The 20757-nt window shown below is 37.8% G+C and overlaps 2 protein-coding genes across 2 annotated transcripts in view; both read right to left on the reverse strand.

Annotated features, from left to right (window-relative positions):
* The window catches only part of LOC129575250 (protein canopy 4), a 381491-nt gene that overhangs the window by 104537 nt on the left and 256197 nt on the right, over positions 1-20757 (reverse strand). The gene's annotated exons all lie outside the window — the stretch shown is intronic.
* LOC129574203 (putative uncharacterized protein DDB_G0277255) overlaps positions 1268-20757 on the reverse strand; it is a 34141-nt gene continuing 14651 nt past the window's right edge. The window contains exon 2 of the mRNA XM_055455861.1: positions 1268-6678. Within this exon, the coding sequence (XP_055311836.1) occupies positions 3258-6551 (3294 nt within the window). The 5' untranslated portion in view covers positions 6552-6678 and the 3' untranslated portion in view covers positions 1268-3257. The remainder of the gene's footprint in view (positions 6679-20757) is intronic.

The following is a 20757-nucleotide window of genomic DNA, read 5'->3' on the forward strand; positions in this document are numbered from 1 at the left end:
AGCCCGAGAACTGTATGCGCTTTACGGTCGGAAAAGTTTCAAAACTTCACACACACACACACACACACACACGGTACCGGAGCAAATGCAATTCTCCTTCTCTTACTCTTTCTTTCTCTCACTCCTTTTTCTCTGCTCTTTCGACGCTGAGACAAATTGCAAACATTCCAACGTCAAATGAAGCCAATATGCGCTTATCTCGTGTATCATATGGCTTTTGCACACAACTGCCAGTGAATTGTTCTTGCTCTACTGCAGTGCTATGTGATGGCTATACGGTAATGGTATTCTCTGAACATGTTCTGACTTTATTTGGTTAGTCTCTTGCAATGATATCTACCACTGTGGCAAGTGCATCGCCTGTGCATTTACAATGCGTACACTCATTTTATGTTCTCGTTGTTCTCTTGTGGGTTTATCATGTACTCAGATCACTTTGAATGCAACGATCGAATTTCAGCACAAAACCGAATTACATGAACGGAACATGAGAAATCCATAGCTCGTGCATGGTGGTTTTTATTGTTTTGCTGTCATAGAGACGGTGGTAAGCCAAAGTGAAGCATTTATTTGTTGGTCTGGTGTCGAGATATCTCAACGAATCCTTCTTCATACGGGACACCCCAGCAAATTGTAATTCAAGTCCGATCGTCAGCATTCATTGAAATCCGAAAACTTACCATAATGTTCGAGCATTGCGTTCACTTTAAGCTTTTCTCCGATCCATTTTCTACTTACACTTACGGCTTTTGTGAAGCAGACAATTTTATGGTGACAGGATTTCTATATTTCGTATAGTTTTTGGTTTTTCTCGAAAGTCAAATTCAGCTGCAGACAAATCATTTCAAAAGGATTCTGGCTGAGAAGGCGGAGCTCGTTCGAAAAATAATCACGTAAAAATAATAAAATCTAGAGTGAAATCAACGGACGAAAAATTGAAAGAAAATAAAAATAACTGTATGACATATAAGAGCCGACTCCACCTACTTGATATTTCCAATCAGACAAGCGATCACGGGCTGTCGAAAGACAAAACCGCAATAAATTTTTTTCTTAAAATAAATACCAGGCAATTTGATGTGAGTAGAGCGCGGACTCGCTCATAAAAGCTGTAAGAAAAATTGCTCTTGATTCCACCGCTCGACGACTTGTTATTTATGTCGCTTACATAAATATGTCTACATTATTTTGGCTGGTAAAAGAGAGATTCCGATAACGAGCCACATTCGTGGAAATTGTTCAGATGAAAATAAAACGAGCTAAACGATTTTTGTTTCTTTTGAATTTATTTTGACACTTTATTCAATAATAATTCTTTGATTACTTAAAACGTTACGTTGTAAATTGGATACAGTAATTAGATATACCTTTGATTTTCACTAATTTTGTTCTTATGCATTGTTTTTTTGTTTTTTTCTTGTTTCTCATATAAAGATAGACGATAAAAGTAGCTTTTTATTGTAACGATAACTGATGTAGATTGATGAAATTTATCTTTTCTTTCAATTTTTATTTTAATTTAAATAAACACTAATTCGTAAACGGTATGCTTAAATGTTAGAAAAATCGACAAGGATTCATTCTCTCGTCATTCTCGTTCGATCGATGGTGATTCAATTTTGTAATGTTTTCTTTTGTGTGTAGGTTTTTTCTTTTTATATTCATAAATTTCGATCCAAATTGAAAAGCTTACGCCAGCCAATGTAGTTTGAGCAAAAAATCAAATCGGATTTGTTCGTTTTTTTGTCCGACACAAAGTTCATTTTACCAGCTTGTGTGTGTGTATGTGTGGTTATGTTATTACAATTTGTAATTGTGCTAAATATTTGTATCTATTTAAAACGTGAATCTACTCATTGCTGTTGTTGAATGTTTGCTATATGTTTAATTGTCAAAAGTCAGCGCATTTCTCTCTGCCAAAAAGATTACTTATGGTGTATGGACAATGGTCAAAAGATGAGCTCAAAAGAAGTGTGTGTGTGTGTGCATGTATGGAATTTTCAATTTGGATCATAATATCCATTTCGTATACTTTATTATTTGAATATATAATGTTTTTTTTTCTGTTGTTGAATATAGAGAAGAAAAATTACTATGGATGTTCTGTTGATTACTTATACATTTACTTATCACTTGATTCTCTTTGTGATACATTTTGTTTCGATACATTGAAGCCTCGCCAGTTCATTACACTAGATTATTTTATACATAATTCTCATTTCCAGAGCTTAAAATAACAAGATACTGATGCGGTGATGTCATATAATTCTTCTTCCTTTTTCCTTCATATTATACTCTAGGCTGGAGTCAAATGTCGATTTGGAAGATTTTCCATCATGTTTGCTGAATTGGCCAAATCGACATTTGACTCCAACACTTGGCCTAACTTTTTAACCGTTAGCTTACAATTCGACAGATATACTTCTTTACTTGATTTGTGTACAATTGTACTTAACATTAAAGAGCTAAATTTGTTTTTCATTTTTCCTTTAAATTTGTTTACGATATCTCAAAGATTGCTAATACCGCCACGGTAAATTTCATTTCGAAAACTTAAACGTCGAATAATAATACTCCAGATGTATAATCATTGAAGAGCTTGATTCGTTTCATTTCTAAGGTATTTCATGTTTTTTACTTTGTAATCTTTCTTCGTTTGGCTTCGCATTTTGTGTGTGTGTGTGTGTGTATATTCCAACGAAATTTGTGTGCTTTTTTTCATATAATCTAATGTAAATATACATTCATTGAATTTGTTAAGTAGTTTTCAAACGATTTACTATTAATTTTCGGTGAACGTTTTTTCTTTTCTTTGCAAAATGACAAATTCTTCAACTTTCACCTTCCAATCATGTGTTTTATACTAATTATCGCATTATAACATTCGGTACGAGTAAGATTTAATGCAACCTTTATTGTTTATATGTAAATTTAAATTGAAAAGAAAATGTATTGAAGTACTTTATTATAATTATTTTTTTTGTAAGCAAATGTTGGTGCATTTGTTCAAAATGTGCTTAAAATACGCATAATGTGTGTGATATTGACTTGAACCGTATGCATTCGATGATGATATTTCTATAAATTTTTAAATCGTTAATGTTATTGCACTTTTTTCCATCAGAATTTAAACTCTATGCCTCATAATTGTCTGTTCTCAAAATTCAGATTGAAATCGCTAATCATTTTTTTCTGTTCTGCTCTATTCTTTTCTACCATCGAGAGTACCTCATGTATGGATTTTGATCGAATGGTGGTCACGAGAAGCGAGCATCGATGTTGTTGCGTGTTTTTTCATCGATTGGAGTGCGTCGCTCCTGTTCGCGTGGCGATGAACAGGCCAACGGTGAACTTGAATCGGACGATTGTCGACGCTGCTGCGATAAAGACGACAGACCGTTCAGAGGATGAGGTAGAAGATGTGGTGCAAATGATGAAAAGTTTGGAAAACCGGCCAAACCGCTCAGTGGCGGAAATAGAAATGGATTTGGTGCCTGATGTCCAGCCGTAGCTGGGAATCGTGAATCGCCATTTAAAAAGTTATTGGTTGCAGCGGCTGCAAATGGATGCATGTCGGGGAAATTGTTTTTCAATGCTTCCAAATTAAACGGTAGCCGATGCGAATCGGCATACAATCGTGCCAAGAATTCCGTTTGCAATCGACTCGCCGCAGAATTTGCCATCGATGCAGCGCTTTGGTTATTTTCATCGTTGTGATGATGATTATTCGATGTGGACGATGAGGTAGACAACAGTTTACGGTGTAAATTCAAGTTTGAACTGTGTCTATCACGACTTCGTTTCGATGGGAATGCCGCATTACAACCATCAATATCGCATTTGTGCAGCAATTTCAAGTGCACCTGCTGATAATGCGCTTTCAAATTGAAGTGATTTGGGAAGACTTCACCGCATTCCGTGCACTTTCGTGGGTTCTCTTTATCGATTGGCATTTCAATGTCACTCAAATCATTTTCATACTCTTCGACATTCTCATCCGAGTCGTATGCGTGACGTGAACGTCGCTCTTCGGGCGAATACGATGGTGAACGGGCTGGACTCAATGGTGCCGAATTCAGCATGAAATTCATCGATGAATTGAATAAATTCATTGGATTTGCCGCACCACCCTTTCCATATGGATTATGATTTTTCAACAATGAATCGTACTGCTTCAATATCGAATCATGGCGTTCAGACTTTTTCCCTTCCGATGATTTTTTTGCGTTTGTTTCGTCGGAAATTTTGTGATCGTTTTCACTGTCATTCTTTGGTGAACGTAATGCACTTGGCGGCCGCGATAATTCTCTTTTAATTTTGTCAATTTTATTGTTATTTTCGTTGATCAATGGGCTTTCATCTTCGCTGTCGGTTTGCTTCTTTGATAAGTCCAATGTTAGATTTTGTGGTTCGGTGTCATCTTTCGACTCAATTGGCTCTTCTTCATCTGGTTTGATTTGGCCATTTGCTTCGGTTTCTTTTTTCTCCGCTTTGTCGTGGTTTTCGCGAATCGGTGGTGTTGTGCTTGGTGATCGTGAATGTTTGTCATCGACCCCGTTGTCTGTCGGTTTCTTTATTTCGCCCGTGCTTTCGGCATCGCTTTCGGATCGTGTTCGTTTCACCAATGCCTCTGGTTCATCTTGTGCCTTCGATTTGCGCGCATAATTAATGTCACTCGAGTCATTCTCATCAGACATGCTGTCCATGTGGCTTGTAATTGGCACAGCAAATCGTATTGGATTTTGGCTTTTTCGTTTGCGTTTGTTTTTCGTGTGCGAAATACTTGAATCGTCTTTGTTGCTGTGTGAATCAGCCACGCTCAATGAATCATCGTTGCTCTCAAAACCGCTGTTGTCGCCTTCCGATGGACTTGGCATTTTCTTTCGCTTTGACACACTGAAATCGGCCGGTTCATCATACGCACCATGATTTTCCACCGAATCATTGTCGTAGTCATTTGTTTTGTTCATATCATCTGGATCGTCTTCTTCGCCAACAACAACAATGCCATCCTCATCGTCGTCATCGTCGAGATCGTCGTGCACACTGCTGCTCTCCGACATCGAATTCTTCATATGATCGTCGTTGTACTTTGCATTCGATTTGTAGTCCATTCCGGCCAACGATGAATGTCTTACATCTGGTGGTGGCGTTAGTAATGGGAACGGATTGAATGGATGCATACCGGGTGTCAATAGTCCTTGCGATTGCAACAACATTGGATGTGGTTGGGCGCTGCGGCCGTCGTGTGGCGAAATCTTTCGACGCAAATGTGGTGAATGTAATTTTGGATTTGGATTGGCGCTGTGGCGATTTCGGCTTCGTCGCGAGCTAAACATCATCGAACAACCTTCAACCGTGCACTTGTGCATCTCCCGCAGATGCACCGCCGAGAAGTGGATCTTCAGCGCACCCTTATCACAAAACGTTTTCAGGCAAACGTTGCACTGAACACGCTTCTTTCCGGTGGCCGGGTTTATGAATTGTGTGCCCAAATTCAATGGCAACGATCCCCAATTACGTTTGGCTGGTGAATGTGTTTTTCGAAGTTCTGCCAGATTCGCTTGCGATTGACTCATGCTAATTGGTGCACGTTGTCGTGAATTGTGTTGCGATGTCATCGACTTTGGGCTTCCTCTACCCGAATCTCGGCTCAGATTCAATGCACTCGAATTTTGCTTCGAGTCATCGTGTCTGCTGCTCCGTTCACGATATTCACTTTTCGATTCTTTGCGCGATTCATGGTGCTGTTGCTGGTGCTGTTGTTGTTGCTGTTGCTGCTGTTGTTGTTGTTGCTCCAATAAACTTTTCGATTTAGCCAAATTCACGGCTGCCGAATTATTCATTAGGCTGGAAAATTGCGATGCCATCAAACTAGCTGCTAATGGATTCAGTGCATTTGATTGCGGAGGCAATGGAAATGGTAAATGATGCCCAGCCATTGCCATGTTCATAAGGCCAGCCGCATGATTTTGCAGTGCCTTGTCATTTCCACTACTTGCTGATTCACTCAGTTTTCGTCGTGCCGCCGCCTGTGCCGCTGCCACTTGCTGCAAGTGATGACGCTCAATTCGTTCCATATCGGGGCTGAGTCTTCCGGACGCATTTCCTAACGATGGTGGCGGAAATCCCGATAGACCGGCGCCAAGACAACGAAAATCAAACGGCTGCATATTTTGTAGATGATTCAATGGGCTTGACGATGAACTAACTAATGATGCCATTGCATTTGGTGAATGACGATGATTATTTGTGCTGTCATTTGAACCTCGGTTACCATTCGACGATGATGCATTTTTCAAAAATTGATTCAAATGATTTGGCGGCAAGCCGGCTGCTAATTTTTGGTGCATTTGATTCGTCAAATGTAATTGCGAATGAGCGAATGAGTTGAGGTGCATATTCATCGGATGTGATGCTAGTTGCGGTGGTGAAGACCGTCTACTTGGTGACATAACCATTTGTTTTTGCAGTGATAGAAGATTCGATATGGATTGGTTTGCCTTTTGGAATTGTTCCGCTGACAATGCGTCTAGATGTCGGCCACTCATTTATTTTCTCTATTTTTCTTCAGTATCAATTCAGAGGGGTAGCACATTGATGCATCAGTTGCATTGTACTTGACACCAACAACACGCAACAATCAAGCTGATTTGATGATTCGATTCGGCCAAATATCTGGAATTGGGAAAAGAAATTCGATATTACTTACATTGAAATTATTCATGTCTTTTTTATCGCTGAAATTCTACAATACAGAAACTCTCTTTGAAAGGGAAAATATAGTGTCGTTCTTGTTACTAATCCAGTGAAAAACACGTTTTTTTTTGTCTTCAACTGTCGTCGAAAAATGTCATAGTTCACATTGATTCGTGTGGATTTGATAAAATCCACACAACTTGCACAATCGATACGTTGTTCAATAAGTAAATGTCAGTGCTTGAAAAATAGCGCATTTTCAATGAATTCGGGTTGACAAATCATGCGAACTGCTTGAAAGTTCAGCAACAAAACAATGGCCACAGTGATAGACACAGAAAGACATACATAAAATGAATGAACCAACGTGAACTTATTAATTCTGTGCTACAAATACTTGGTCGATCGATTTGCTTTAAATTATACAGACGTAGCCAGTAAACTCGGAACATGATCATAAGCTTTTGTATAACTTTTTTTCATTCCACTTGTTTGCACCTCGCTATTGTTGTCGTCAATGTCGCTGGATGCGTGTCAGACTGGCCATTGTGGAACATTTTGGTCGTAGTGCGCAATTCACATTCTCATTCGGTGGCTTTGTTTTCCATCGAAATAAATTGGAATGCTATGCTTCGAAAAGTAATTTATCAAATTGCGAATCGATATTCAAATAGCACTCTTTTTTTTGTTCACTCCATCACAAATCCACCTTTTGGCTTTTGGACTAGTGTTGGAAAATCAAAGTCGTTGGTGTAAACAAAAGCAAAGAAAACAAAAATATCTTCAAATCGAATGATGTCTTTCAGTTGTTTAATTCGGTCAGTAAACAACATTTGGTATTTTTTGCTAAAATTTTCATTGTCTATTTGTCGATTATACACAAAAAAATAAACTCGATCGAAATAAGACAGATCGACATTCGATTCACGCAATGAAAACAAAGAATGACAAAGGCCATGCGGCAGAGACACAACTTTTCGGCTGAAATTCTGGTTGAGAATTCTATTCTTGTACTTGCTTCCATTTAATTATTTATTAGTTTGAGAACTAAAAATAGTTGTTGGCATGAAAGCCATGTGGTGAGTTTAGCTCTCTCTCTCTCGAATGCTCGGTTTAATATTATTGGGTGCGATCGAATAAAATCCAAATGAATATAACGATCTGGAACATAAGTTCGTTGTTGAATTGATGATTGATTTTTATTGTGCCCCGAGCAACTGAGCTAAACGTCCAATTTCGATCGTGTTAAATGAAAAAGAGAAATATGTATTCGAGAGCAGGAAAAACATGAGTCTTAAAATTTTTATTATTGCATTTTATGATGTTGAATGGGCGAATGAGGCAAATCCTTAATTTGTGGATGGCGATTTCACAGACAAACGGAGTCGAGCTTGAATTCGGGAAGAAAAGAAAAAGTGTTTGGCATCGAATAAACAATAATTGAAGCGCAAAATTTGGGTCGAAAAAAGTATGAGGTGCAGGTGAATGAGCATGAGCAGTCGGCGCCAAACATGCACAATTTCATGCACACGCTTTTCTCAAATTCGAATTGCAGTTTTGCTCTTCAACTAAACGTCGTAATAAGTGAAACGGCGGAAAATATACGATTTCTGGGCAAATTTATGAATCAGTTTCGTGTTATAGTTTTTTTTCTTGCTTTGTCAATAACAAAAATCCCATTAACTTATTATTCAAAGCATTTGCTTCGTAATAACAACACGTTTACCTATTCGTCTCGTACTTTTTTCTCTTCGTTTGACCAATTAAATGGTCGATTAAATGTTTTCGACGCAACGTCATGTCGATTAGCTCGGGCCGACGAAAGCCATTTTCAAAATGCAAACACATCTTCGATTTCTCAATTTTAACCGACTGATTGTGTGTGGACAGTCAATTGGTGAGAAAAATGTGTGTGTGTGTGTGCGCGCGTTTACAAACGAACTGCCAATTCGAGAATTGTCGGGCTGAGGAGACAAAAATCATGCAAAGAAGAAAGACAAACAATTTCATGAGAATGTAATTAACTTTAATTGAGACCGAAATATTGCCGGCGGCTACATACTCAACGTACTCGTATTCAATTATTTTGCCTGACTACACTTCAAATTCAAACGGTCACACCGCACACCGAAATGAGGGGAAAAAACCAAACCGTGACTCATTAACCAACTGATTGATTCGAGATGTTGTGTATGTGTGCTTCGCCTCTTCGACAAAGTTTCAAAGCATCTCGGGTGAAAAAAAGAAATAACTCAACGTAAAAAAATCCAAACAGAATGAAGTGTCCACAAAATGAAACGACTTAACCGACGAACGATCATTAGCATAATCAAAGCAAATTACCTATTTCATTGTCTTTTTTTTCCGATCTGTATGGCAACGTCAAATGTGTACCATGACCGAATGCCAGCAGAGAACTATGAGAATATGTCACAGATTACGATCGGCAATGGCCATTGTTTAATTATATACCGCGCGACCGACCAGCAAATGGGTAAATGGAGTCTATACCACAGTATGACACTTTTGATTCGCGTTCAAGTCGTTAATTATGGACCATTTCCTTGAAACAGGAAGAATTGGAATTCGAATCGCATACGTGGATATTACGGACAGTTAAATTGTCAAATGTTATGTGTAACATACGCGTCTTGGAATATTAGCCAGCCTTTTCGGTTTTTGGTTGATAGCATCGAATTACGTTTTAGGAAATCGCGCATTGGTTGCGACTCGCGGTAAAAGCCGCAGATCCGTCGAAATGTCAATGTAAAAAAGGCCTTAAGTTCATGCATTCAAATGCCGTAGACATACACTAAAGACAGTGGTGCCAAATGGCCAATGATTTCAATTGTGCAAACAGATCGTGCATCAAATGACCTTCACTTTAATTCGTAAACTCTGTGCAAATCACTCTTCAAGAAAAAATATCACGTCGTTTGACAACCACATGTAAACAAACACCGAAAATGTTGTCTTTTTTTCATTATTCCAAACTTATTGTGTTCCATCACAAGAGCAAGCGTATTAAATCAAGAGATCAATAGATTTTTTTTCTTTTGCTTGGCATAACAATTTGGAGTTGATTCAGCAGGAAAAAAAAGCGAAATGAAGTTCAATCAAATAAAGCGACTAAAATGGATGACGAGGTATTTTTCCACCCGTTCAACTTGAGTTAAATCGCAAAAACAGCCGTCCACGACATTTAAACGTATCAATTGTTCGCGTTTTTTTTTCTCTTCTATCATCGACATTGTTGACAACCAAAATTCAAATATAGTCACCCGAATCGCTGATATTTCGGATTGAATGGAAAATTTGTGTGTGATTTGATCATTCTCATCTGTGCCATTGAAATAGCCGATCACACTGGAGTCAAAATTTAAATTGCGTTTCATTGGGAGCATTTGGTTTGATTTTCCGTCGAATCAATCTCGTGTGCGACATGATCACTTTGACAAGTTTTGTTTTGTTAACCGCATCAAATTCTCACCTGCGGGCAAGAGGACAAATGATCACAACCATTAAATAGCGTAGTTGATCGGGAGGAATTGAATTGCGGAAGAAAAATAAGTGACTTGGTCAAAGAAAATACTCTGAAGGCTATTCGTGTTAATAACATCAACTATGACAATTCACTTTTCAACGCACTGAAATCGGTATATTTCTTCGAATCACACACACGCCGCAAGATTGACATACTCGTGCAAACAACAACAAATAATGAAAAAAAAGAAATCGTTTAAATTTTCATTGTCACTCAACTCTTCATGCGCACTTCAAATTTATGAAGTACATGAGACCGTCATCATAAAAATCGAACACATTTAATACCAGCCGAAAAAAAAATGAAGCAAAGATGAAAACCGAAATCCATTCGGAATGACGGCATATTTATAAGAGAATTTTGTACGCTTTTGTGCGTGATTGGATTGAATCTGCATGGCATCACAACTGAATGTCACATCTTTAGCCTGCGTCATCGACTTTAAAAGCATCACGGCATTCTTCTCGGTTGACGTGTGTATATGTGTGTGTGTGAACGTGTCGCGCGCATCTTTTCGATTTCTCGCGGTGTTTTCTTTAAAGATGATCGAATGGAGGATGACATGGAAATTACAGCCATCAAACAATGCATATATCGAAATAGCAATTGAAAGCGATCGAAAGAGAGAGAGAGAGAGAGAGAGAGAGAGAGAGAGAGAGAAAATGTGCTGTAAAAACCGTGAGTATAAATCAATTCCAATCGATGGATTGAAGCTTTTTTTTCTTTCTTCCTCGATTATGACGAAGGTTTTCATCAATAATTTAGAAAATATTTCTTTGTCGCGCCTATTCCATAATGAAACTATCCACTTTCTTGCCTTGCTTTTTGCTCTGGTCATTTACGATCGTTGAACAAGTTTGACTCTAAAGTTTAAAGTCGAAACCGTAATTATCCATTGACTGTTTCGCTTCAGTTCGTTCAAGTGACATAATTTTAATATAACCGAATTTTCAACTATTCCATCTACGGTGAAGTCTTCATAAACTCGAAAAACGATGATATTAACGACATAATTGCAATCCGAAAAAAAAATTCTCAACAAATAAATTGTCGTAGTCGACAAATGTGTGTATGACTGAGAACATTAATTTTCTCTTTCAATTGCTTTCGTACAGTTTATTCGACTGTCACCGTTTGATGATCGAACCAAACATTGACGAGCGCTGTTAATGTTTCTGTAAGCGGAACAGATGAGAATCGTTCACGAATATTAATTGAAGGCATTGCGCTTCGTTTCGGTTCTTCGAAATTCCATCAAATGTCGTCATCATTGTTTCAAACAAATTAATTATAGTCAAATTTAATTTTCCCGATTAAAACATTGAAGAACCTTTTTACTCGTCGTTTTGTCTTGTCCATTGTTTGTTTTTCGTGGATAATTCTTGCTGTGATGATGACCGTTTATGTTTTTTTTTTGCTTTTAATTTTGTACACATGTTACTCGATTTCAGTGTCTGTTTTTTGCTCCATTCAAATGCCTTAATGGTTTGTCATATGCGTTTAGGTCTCTTTTGTACGACTGAAATCAAGTCGTTCGATTGCGTTGTACATTTTTCCGTCGATGTTGTTTCGTATTTTCGTCGTTCGCTGTCATTCGGGTGTTGTTAGAAAATCGAATGGAAAACGGAGACGAAGAATGAAGTCATGAAATTATTTTAATTTATACTTTTAAACATATATATGATTGATGTCCGTGTAGTTTGACACTCAATGAAATATTCGTGAAATTATGGCATAAGAAACTTCTGGATCAAAGTCACAGCGCAATATGTATGACATCAGAACGATGAGGGCAGCACCTTGAAGAGCATACATCAAAGTCATGCTCACTTCGTTCAATCGGATGAACCATCGGGTTCACGAAGCGACTAAAGTGAATCATCGAAGCTCCAGCGGTGAACGTAGATATACTTAGAGAAAGAAATTAATTCATGATGTTCCATATTTTTTTTCTCCTTTGTCTAAATATATACATTTTGGTGACGTCTTTCAAAGCACCAGTTAATGGCATTAGATTAGCCAAAGAGCATTTTATCAAGCAATCTAACATTTGTTGTTCGGACACAAAAACAAAAATTAGTTATGATATGACGGTTCCAATTTGAGTGCGCAACTTTGTGTGATGACAGATTGAAACAACAGATTGTACGCTTCAGCATTTTTCAATTTTCATCGCCATAAGATTTAGTTGTAATCGAATTGTAGTGTCTTCCTTTCAGAATTAAAGTGGACAGCATTAGTGGCGGTCGCTTTTGTTGAATGAACAGAAAATCAACGCACTGGAGAACGACAAAGAAAAAAAGTAATGTCATGTGAAGTCACTGAAAACCGTTTTACTTAATGGTTTTGATTTAATGGTGTGTTCAATTAAAATGCAGGCTTTGTTCTTTTAATGTACATAAATTACCCCCGTTGTGAGTGAACGAAAGAGCAAAAGTTGACGTAATCGATTTTCTGGTCTTGTCAAATTTTGTTTTGAAAATTTAAAGAATTTCATTTGCTGTCGAAAAGCATCGATTGATGTTAACGACTTCTTTCTCCTCACATGGCTGAGCTCTCCCATCGATTCAAGTCTCTCTCTATCTCTCCGCCAACTAATGGATTCCACCGAAGCGCACACAGCTTTTAAAAGCCATCAATCGCCATCGATCGACAACGACAGGAGAAATGATTTGTTCAATTTGTGTCGTGATGACCAAAGATGACAGAACTCAATTCGTCCGTGCGTCGGAATCAAATTCATTCGATGTAAGTGGTAATCAAAACATGTTTCAACATTTTTCCCCAAAAGAAAAAAAACTGAAATGAGAAATTTTTTGACGTTCCACAGAAAAATTGACTCGTGAAATACTTGTCTTTTGTGAATCAATTTTTCTTAAATTACAATAATCTTCACTTTGATATTTGTTAATTACGTCAATTTAATGAGCTTCGGCCGACATTTTCGTTCGTTCGTTCGCTCAATTTTGTGTAATAAAAGCAAACAGCGCAGCAGCAAGAGCATGAGATTCGGCCGAGATTTGTGGTCTGCGAAAAATTTTCTGGTTTAAAGTGAAACCATTTAATTGAGTTCAATGATACATTATGGGCTGTGCGCGTACAGCACATCACACAGTGTCGGCAGTGACGAATGCGACTCGCAAGAGGCCCAAACAAAAGCACTCACTTGATTTGATTGATCGATTATCATTATAAAGCAAATAGCCATAGCCCCATACGACTTGGCACACAAATACATAATCCAAATGAATAATTGCGTGCGCGGCCATATGGATTCGAGAGACGCAGAGATAATCAGCGAAATGAAATAACTGGATTTCTATAACTCGACAATATGGACTCTCTCGTTCTCTTTTGCTCTCACTCTTTCTCTCTGTCAGTCGCTGTGGCTCTATAATTTTTACTGTCTTCTGCGGTGTGCATACGCAGCCGTAAATCAATACCAACGAAAATAAAGGGCGAAAAGTGAAGCAGCCGAAAATTAAAGATGGAACACAAAACGCACTATAATTCCTTTCTCAATTGGGCTTCGCATACGATTAAATCGATTTCTACCTTCGTACGTGATCTAAGGCATTTCATTGTGGATGCGTATCTTATGGGTTTTGTTGAGAAAAAAAATGTAATTTTGGTTTTCTTCTCCACTTTGAGAGAAAAAAAAAACAACAAATTCATCGATCGTGTCAAAATGTGTCGAACATAATATTTTCGATTTTTCCATTAAATTTTCCATGGCCAACAAATGATGGTCGTCGCATGATTGAAAAATTGTGTATGCAGGATTTTGGTATGTGCGAGATTAGAAGAAAAGGCGGTTGTGAAAAGAGTAAATAAAACGCCAATTTATCAGACATCAAACTTTTAAATTGGATAAACATTTCATTATCATTAGCAAATGCGGCCCGTGCATGAATCGATTAAAATCCAACCAACGCACAAACCGTTTCGATCGGCTTCGAAATTAATTTCTCATTCGTGTTTTTTTTTTCTTCTCTATCTCTCTCTCTCGCGCGCGCTCCTCATTTCGCCTTTGTCTTTAATAAATTCACCAAGCATCAATTTTGTTCCATTAAAAATGTGATTCTAATCATTACACGGGTACCGTACGCTACACACTCTCTTCATTCTACTTTTACTATTTTTGTTCTGTATCAACTTCCTATAAATGCATGTATGTGCGCTGTCGACCATACAACTTGGCTAATATTTCGCAAGCGAAAGAAGAAAAATGAAAAATCAATATCGTCTTGGGTACGTTGTGCTTTGTCTATCTAAAATTAACAATCGATTTTGTGCTTCATATAAATTGTGTTTTGCGCGTTTTATTGTCGTGATGACGGTTTACTGCTCTTTTGAACATCGCCTTTCAACTCGCTCCGAATCGCGAACCAGTTGCCAATCGGGGCAAACGCGAGCAACCGAGCGACCGAGCGAAAAACAGAGCCTTTTCCACATTCATATCGAGTGTAATTTCAATTGCTTAAAGGCGATTCAATAGATATGTATGGTTTTTTTTTGCTCGTTTCCGTGGCGTTTAATGAGCAATGTGTCAGCGTCAACTGTTTGCGCTCGCGCGCACACTTTTTGCTTTTTTTTCTATTCCGTTTGAAAGACGAACGCCATACAAATTGGAATTCATTGCGCTTAGTCATATTGAGCTAATAAAAATGGCTTTGGATGCTGTTTACTTCATGAACAAAAAGTCTAATTAATGAAGAACAGGAAATGGTTCGTAAGTGTTTATGTTTGTTTGATACATCTCTCGAAATGGATTAAGCGCATATTTCGATAAAAGGCAAAGACAAAAGTAAGTTCAATCGCTCGAACTGAGTTGATCGAATGTGTGTTTGTGTGTGTGTGACTGGAAGTGGGCACTGCAACGATTAGGCTCACTGAATTCAGTTCAATCGAAATATCGTTTCAATCGAAAAGGTAAATTGTGGTGACGACTTTGACGTGCACACATTGCATTAGAGCGCGCGCACTGTAGCTACGTTTTGTTGTGATTAGCACTTTGGATCAGCAAAGTTGTAAGTCATTTAATGCATTAGTGCGACTTATAGCAAAATGAAATGTTGTCAAATCGTCATGGTTTTTGTCCTCGTTCGCTTAACGCGCGTCGCGCGTTTGCGCTTTGTACCACTGCCAGAGATTCTTCTCGGCGCATCTGATATTAATTGCCCGAAGGCGCGAAATGAAAAATTATTTAATTGATTTGCCATTTTAATGTAAGCGCTGTTTCTCCCTCTCTCTCTCTCTGTGTGTGTGTGTGTGTGTGTTATGTGTTTACTTTGAAACGATTGTAGCATTTTTGCACTGACGCAGTATTTAGCACTTGAACTGTTTTCTATTAACGTCACCTCTATCACACAAATAAATTCGAAATTCAAATGGCAAATATAAATATATCCCTTGTACTCTCTCACAAAATGCAAACAACACAATCACTCTCAAATGCAAATATCAAACGGGACTGAGAATATGTGAGTGTGCGATGGAAAAAAAATGCCATTACCATAATTTATCGCAAGTGCCCAATCACGATCACAGATCGGCGCTGCACATTCAAATTGTACGCTTTGGTTTTTCAGTCAATTTACAGTTACATTCGGTTACAAAAAGCACGGTCCCACAAATTAATTATACCAAGTGACTTAAACAGCAGCAACCAACCGACAACCAAACAAGCAATTAGTCGACGGAAAATGAATTGCACACAGCCAACACACCACGATCCAATCGAAACTGTGAGTGTGAGTGATTTCGGGCGAGTGTCACTTTGAGTTAAATGCGAAAATCAACACATTGTTTAATCCATTACAAATTGCAGCAACGCCTGAGACAAAAAAAAAATTGTCATCTTAACAAATTGTGAATCGTTTGACAGCACCAACTAAGATTTTGCATTGCAAGTTGATGCTTTTTGCTGATTGTAATTGAAATATGCGACATTCGACACCATCACGATGGAGTGGTTTGTTTTTTTTTCGATTAGAATTTCCTTGAATGTTATTGATCAAATAAGCAATCGAAACACTACATCATGTAATTTGTTTATGCTTTGCAAATACGAAAGAAAAAAATGTCTGTCAATTGGATTTCATTATTATATCGAAATGAAAGGTGGCACACGTCAGACGCCAACAAAAGAGTAGCAAATTCCATATAGGAATAAAAAAAAGAAATAGAAATGAATTCGAAAATAGCTTTGGCTCCATACATTTGAACTCAGTGATATATCAATTTACTTGACACACAAGCAAAATAGAGCTCATTGTGGCATATGTGATTTTTTTCCTACAAAATTTCAAGCATGAACACTCACAGTCCAAATGAAAGTATTTATGTACCCGTTGAAAATTTACTACAACTGGAAGTGAACACTAGCGAACAACTTCACCGAAAAAAAAACACCAATAACTTAACCATGTGTATTTATAGAGCATTAAATCGAATACAAATCGAGCGACTGGTAAATATCCAGTATCCACTTGAGCAATGGCATTTTTTTTATGAAAATAAGCGAGCACTTTTTTTTTATTATTATAGTGTGTCGTTCGAAGTGATGGGTTTTACAATATGCATAATGCATATATACTATAGTAATTTTAGTCGTACGACTGCATTCAAAATTATTGTGATTAAGTGTATTGGAGTTTAAAGACAGAGGAAAAAAAAAAAAACAAAGCTGCTGCAGCTACTCACAACGCAGAGTGCGCGCGATAATCATACATGAAAAATAATAAATTTAATAATCCCGATGTGTGTGAGTGAACGGGATTATTAATATACATGCGTGACATACGGTTTCGATACACAAACCATTTTCTTTTTGTTCTTGATTTTATTGTTGCCGTTGTTTTTTTTTTCTCCTTCGTTCATTCATTGATTTGCTTGCTCACTCTTTCGCGTCCGTTGTGTGAAAGAAAAGTGCATTGGAACACGTATCGAGTGCACAATGTTATTGTTTCCAGTGAACCATTCGGGTTGAAGCTGCCATTCGATTCGAACGTCAATCGAAACGCGACAGTGATACGTTCGACAATTTGCCGAAGCAGCCAGTAGCTATAAATAAAATAGCCAAGCACATGAACATTTTTATTTTCTAATTGCTAAAAATACCTTTCTATACAATCGTTTTTTCTTCGCGTTTTCTCTCTACCAGAGGGGGCATGTCCAATCACGTCAATGGAAAACAATTCCAAATAAAAGTTATTTTTGTATCGGATGAAGATACCTCGATATGCTATCGATTTACCGAAAAAAAATATAACAACTGTTGTAATCCGCATATTTTGTTACTGTGTTCCAGAAATACATCGCCTTTATTTATATGCAATCGGCTTAACTGCGAAAATAGAATCGAATATCCGAAATAATCATTTTATAATTGGTGTCGATCTGAAAATTGCAATTCGTCAATTTCATTCAAATAATAAAAACGCAATTTTTCATGAGGGTTTATTGAAAAATATTTTCCATGAGTTTTGCTTGAATTATCATCGAATCAGACTTTTATTCGCATTTGGATTGAGCCGAATTTTTGTGTGTTTCGTTGATTTCGACAAAAATCGATTCCAAAATTAAATATTGTAACATTCCTCTGGAAGGATCTCGTTTCAGATAAATACCATTTTTTTTGTTGTTGCTGTTGTTCGTTAGTCATCTGGAAAACATCCAATTTATGAAGAATATATCGCCAGCTCCATATCACAAATATACTTCACACAGTCGAAGTGCAATAAATTATCGCAAAGGAAACGCCTTCAGCGATATGAAAATGCTTACAGTCACGATATAACCAACGTCCGGCCCAAAAGCCATTGACGATGAAAATAGTCTGAAGGACAAAATACTTTATTATCATCAATTTCAATATCAAATACAGCGAACCACTCGAATCAAACTGAACGACAAGAGTATAGAGAAAAGAAAGAGAAAATAATCGAAATGGACGAGAAAACAAAAGACATGTCTTTTCTTTCTGCGCAGACGGCAATTTTCATCGGTCCAAATACAAATGTCTTTTTAAATTGGTTTTTTTCGGGTGAAAAGACAGTCGAGAAGAGAGAGAGAGAGAGAGAGAGAGAGAGAGAGAGAGAGAGAGAGAGAGGAATGACGCGACGTTTTTAATTCGCGCACACGCACCAAACTGTAATTCGCTTGCAGCTGCATTCAAACATGATTTGTACCTGCGTGTGCGCCCTATTTTTGCATACACGTTTAGTGCTTTACGCCTTGGATTCCTAAGCTCCTTCCCAGGTTCGATTGACATTGTCTTGTTCGATACTCGCTCAAACTGACAATTTCTTTGACTCCTTTCGTCGTTCGACACAATTGATCATCATGAGCATTTGTAAAAAGCAAAAACTTGACGGAAATTCCTTACATTGTAATAATTCATTTTGTTGAATAGAGACAAGTGCATTGTGTAACATGTATCCCAATCCATTGACAATTTCACATGAAAAGAACGTGAGAAAGAATGATCGCTTGAAAAAACGGTTCGCCGTTGAAGTGAATAAATCTTTGGCGAATATTGACGACGCGCCATCGACATTCTTCGCTCTCACATAAAAACTCTTGCAAATAGAAATGTCATATTAGGCTCGGGATGCTGACAACGGTGCTACCATGTCAATTATGTGATCTTCAAGCGGACAGAGCTGTTTCGCTTGAGAAAAATTCTTATCGACATTTGAACGTTTTGTGTATCATTGACGGAATGGAACCGACAAACTTGCAATAAAAGATAGTTTCCTACGATCGTTTGGCCATTCGTTGCAGTTTTTGTTGCTGTGCATGGTTGTTGTTGTTGTTGTTGGCATTTTTATAGCCAGTTCATTATGGATATTGTTTGGGTTCAATTTATTGATTTCTTATCGCTCCTTCGTTTTTATTGCATTTTCTTGTGAGCTTCGACCGGTCATTTCGTTGGCTCACCGGCCATAAAAAAAAGAACGGCCGATGCGTAAAATACCATGCATTCGGCGAGAGATTGAGACACAAAACCATCAGAATCATTTTCAAATTTTCCATAATGTGATTTGAGAGGCGAAGTTTAGCCGCGCTCAGACAAACACGCATCCGCGATATAACAAACGACAACGAAAACTGGAAATCATCCGGCCACGGACAAATTGTGTGCAGAAATAATTATTATGTTACGTAAATTTAATATTTATTTTTTTGTGAAAAGAATTGATGGAAGTAACAAATAAAAATGTACACTGGCCAGATAGCGACTGTTGTGCTTTTATGCATGTGCATTGTGCATGCAGCAAACAACGGCCACAAAGCGATGGTTAAACAACACATCGAGCACATATTGGCATATGAACATTGAAGAGAGAAATATCGATTCTGATCGATGCACCAAACTTTGCTTTGTTCACAAACCGACCCCGAAATATTCGAAGGCAACGGAAGAATGGACGAGTGTAATATGCAACAAATAATAATAATAATTGGATAGAATTTATGTGATAACGTTTTCTCATCGGCGTTCTGTTACCGTGGTCGTCGTCATCGTCGTCGTCGCCGCCGTTGTTGTCGTCGCGCGATCAATGTGCATCTGCAATGTGCCGTTTTTTTTCTGCCACGTACAAAAACAGAGAGCAAGCGATGCTGGAGAGCGCTCACACATGCATCGAATAAATTGGATAAGAGTCGGATTATCGTAGTGCGCTGTCCACGAAGGTGAAGTGCAAACAAAAACAAAACGTAAATATTTTAGTTTCCTTTATTCCACAATGTGCAGAGAGTGCGTGTTGTTCGTTTCTTTCATTCGTCCGGCCAATGATTCGCGTAGTCAGAATTTCGTTCTCTTTCCATCTCGTTGTGTTATGATTTTCGTTGGACACGAACGAAAAATGGATGAAAAACAAGAAAACGAGTTGTAATTTGCTCGTTGCTCGTTTTTGTTCCCTCCATTTCTTGGCGCAACACTCAAGAATAAACGCATAAATAAATATGGAATTGTAGAATTGAAAAATATGCTCGACCTTTTCGGGCCAGCGATAAAACATTTTTATATTTTGCCACATTTTGATAATTTATTTATTTTTGTCTCATTTTTTTCCCCGCCATGTATATGTTGTTTATCTGCCCGTTCGCTGTTTGTACCGCCATTTACCGCGCGCATCACTTTCGGTTCTGGTTCCTGTGCTTGTGTACATTGTACGAATCCTTTTTTGCTGCATAAATTATAATTGCAATTTCCGGTCGAACATCTATTTATTTTCAAATTTTGAATTTTCGGCGTTGCGACCGAATATGAAAACGGAAAACTATGGGCGATCGATGTGAAAAGCTTAAGCGAGATATGAAAAAATTCTTGCAAAACAATAAAGTGTCGATAGAGAGAGGAAGCGATTTATTCGCATTCAATTATTGTATCGCTGTGAACGTGTGAAAGATGAATTACAGGTTTCATTTGGTGCAAATTATTGAACACTTTTTCTTTCGATCGTACGCACTTGAGCTCATTCCCGCACACACCCAACCCAATCGAC

This window comes from Sitodiplosis mosellana, unplaced genomic scaffold (genome assembly GCF_009176505.1).
Source record: "Sitodiplosis mosellana isolate CC-2019 unplaced genomic scaffold, AAFC_SMos_1.0 Smas_scaffold_1, whole genome shotgun sequence".
In the NCBI taxonomy this organism is placed as follows: Eukaryota; Metazoa; Arthropoda; class Insecta; order Diptera; family Cecidomyiidae; genus Sitodiplosis; species Sitodiplosis mosellana.